At 52.8% G+C, this 1,060-nt stretch overlaps 1 protein-coding gene across 1 annotated transcript in view; it reads right to left on the reverse strand.

Annotated features, from left to right (window-relative positions):
- Positions 1-1,060, reverse strand: part of LOC108803368 (potassium voltage-gated channel subfamily H member 2-like) — a gene marked incomplete at its 3' end in the record, with an annotated part of 27,271 nt that overhangs the window by 14,077 nt on the left and 12,134 nt on the right. Inside the window, exon 5 of the mRNA XM_018575215.1 lies at positions 18-420. Within this exon, the coding sequence (XP_018430717.1) occupies positions 18-420 (403 nt within the window). The remainder of the gene's footprint in view (positions 1-17; positions 421-1,060) is intronic.

A 1,060-nucleotide genomic window follows, 5' to 3' on the forward strand; every position in this document is an offset into this window, starting at 1 on the left:
GAGGAGGTCGTACTTACATCCGATCAGCATGACGCATATGGAGAAGATCTTCTCGGAGTTGGTGTTGGGGGACACGTTTCCGAAGCCCACGCTGGTCAGGCTGCTGAAGGTGAAGTAGAGGGCGGTGACGTACTTGTCGTTGATGGTCGGCCCCGATTTCTGGTTGCTGTTGTTGTACGGCTTCATGATCTGCGTCCCCAGCGAATAGAGCCAACCGATGGAGCGGTATTCCTGGTCGTAGTGTTCCATGTGACCAATGGCGTACCAGATGCAGGCCAGCCAATGAGCAATGAGGGCGAAGGTGCACATGAGGAGGAAGAGGACGGCCGCGCCGTACTCCGAGTACCGGTCCAACTTACGGGCCACTCGCACCAGACGCAGGAGGCGGGCCGTCTTCAGCAGGCCAATCAGAGTGGTGGTCTGGAGGGATACAAAACGGGAAAATAGTGAGCCAGAGATGAGACGGACGCATCAAACCAGAGGAGGTGACAACGTCACACGTACACCCCGGAGACACTGCCCACCATGTCCACACCAGGCGGCCATTTTGTTGGTTTGATTGGCCAATGGAATGGGGAGCGTATTATATATTATTGAGAGAAGAAGACGAGGCAATGGGCACTAATTATCAACATCAATCCGGGTGACATACAGCCCAATAACATCCACAGACCGCCAGGCAGTACAGGCCGAGAAGATACCCCCCTGCTGGGTCCTTTAATGAAATCTCTGACAGGAAGTCATCTGTGTGCAGCAAAATATTGTCCCCTCCGGCCCGGAACCTAAGATTAATGGAATTCATAATGTTATTATTAGTATCCCACTGATAAGAGTCGAGTTGCTGGCTGCGTCTAATGATCACTGGAGGGCCATCAGAGGTTCATCTCCATCTAATGAAAACCACGTTATAGGGGTGGTGCAGGTCACCCCGGGGGAGGGGGGGGGAGGGGCGCAAATCCCTTTTCAATTCAGAAAAGAGAAACACAGAATTCAAGGATGAAACGCAGTTGATACAGATCGTCCTTCTGATCCTGCAGTCAGCGGCTCCTCTGATGGACTC

Source organism: Nanorana parkeri, unplaced genomic scaffold (genome assembly GCF_000935625.1).
Source record: "Nanorana parkeri isolate BGI_ZX_2015 unplaced genomic scaffold, ASM93562v1 scaffold3650, whole genome shotgun sequence".
Classification (NCBI taxonomy): domain Eukaryota; kingdom Metazoa; phylum Chordata; class Amphibia; order Anura; family Dicroglossidae; genus Nanorana; species Nanorana parkeri.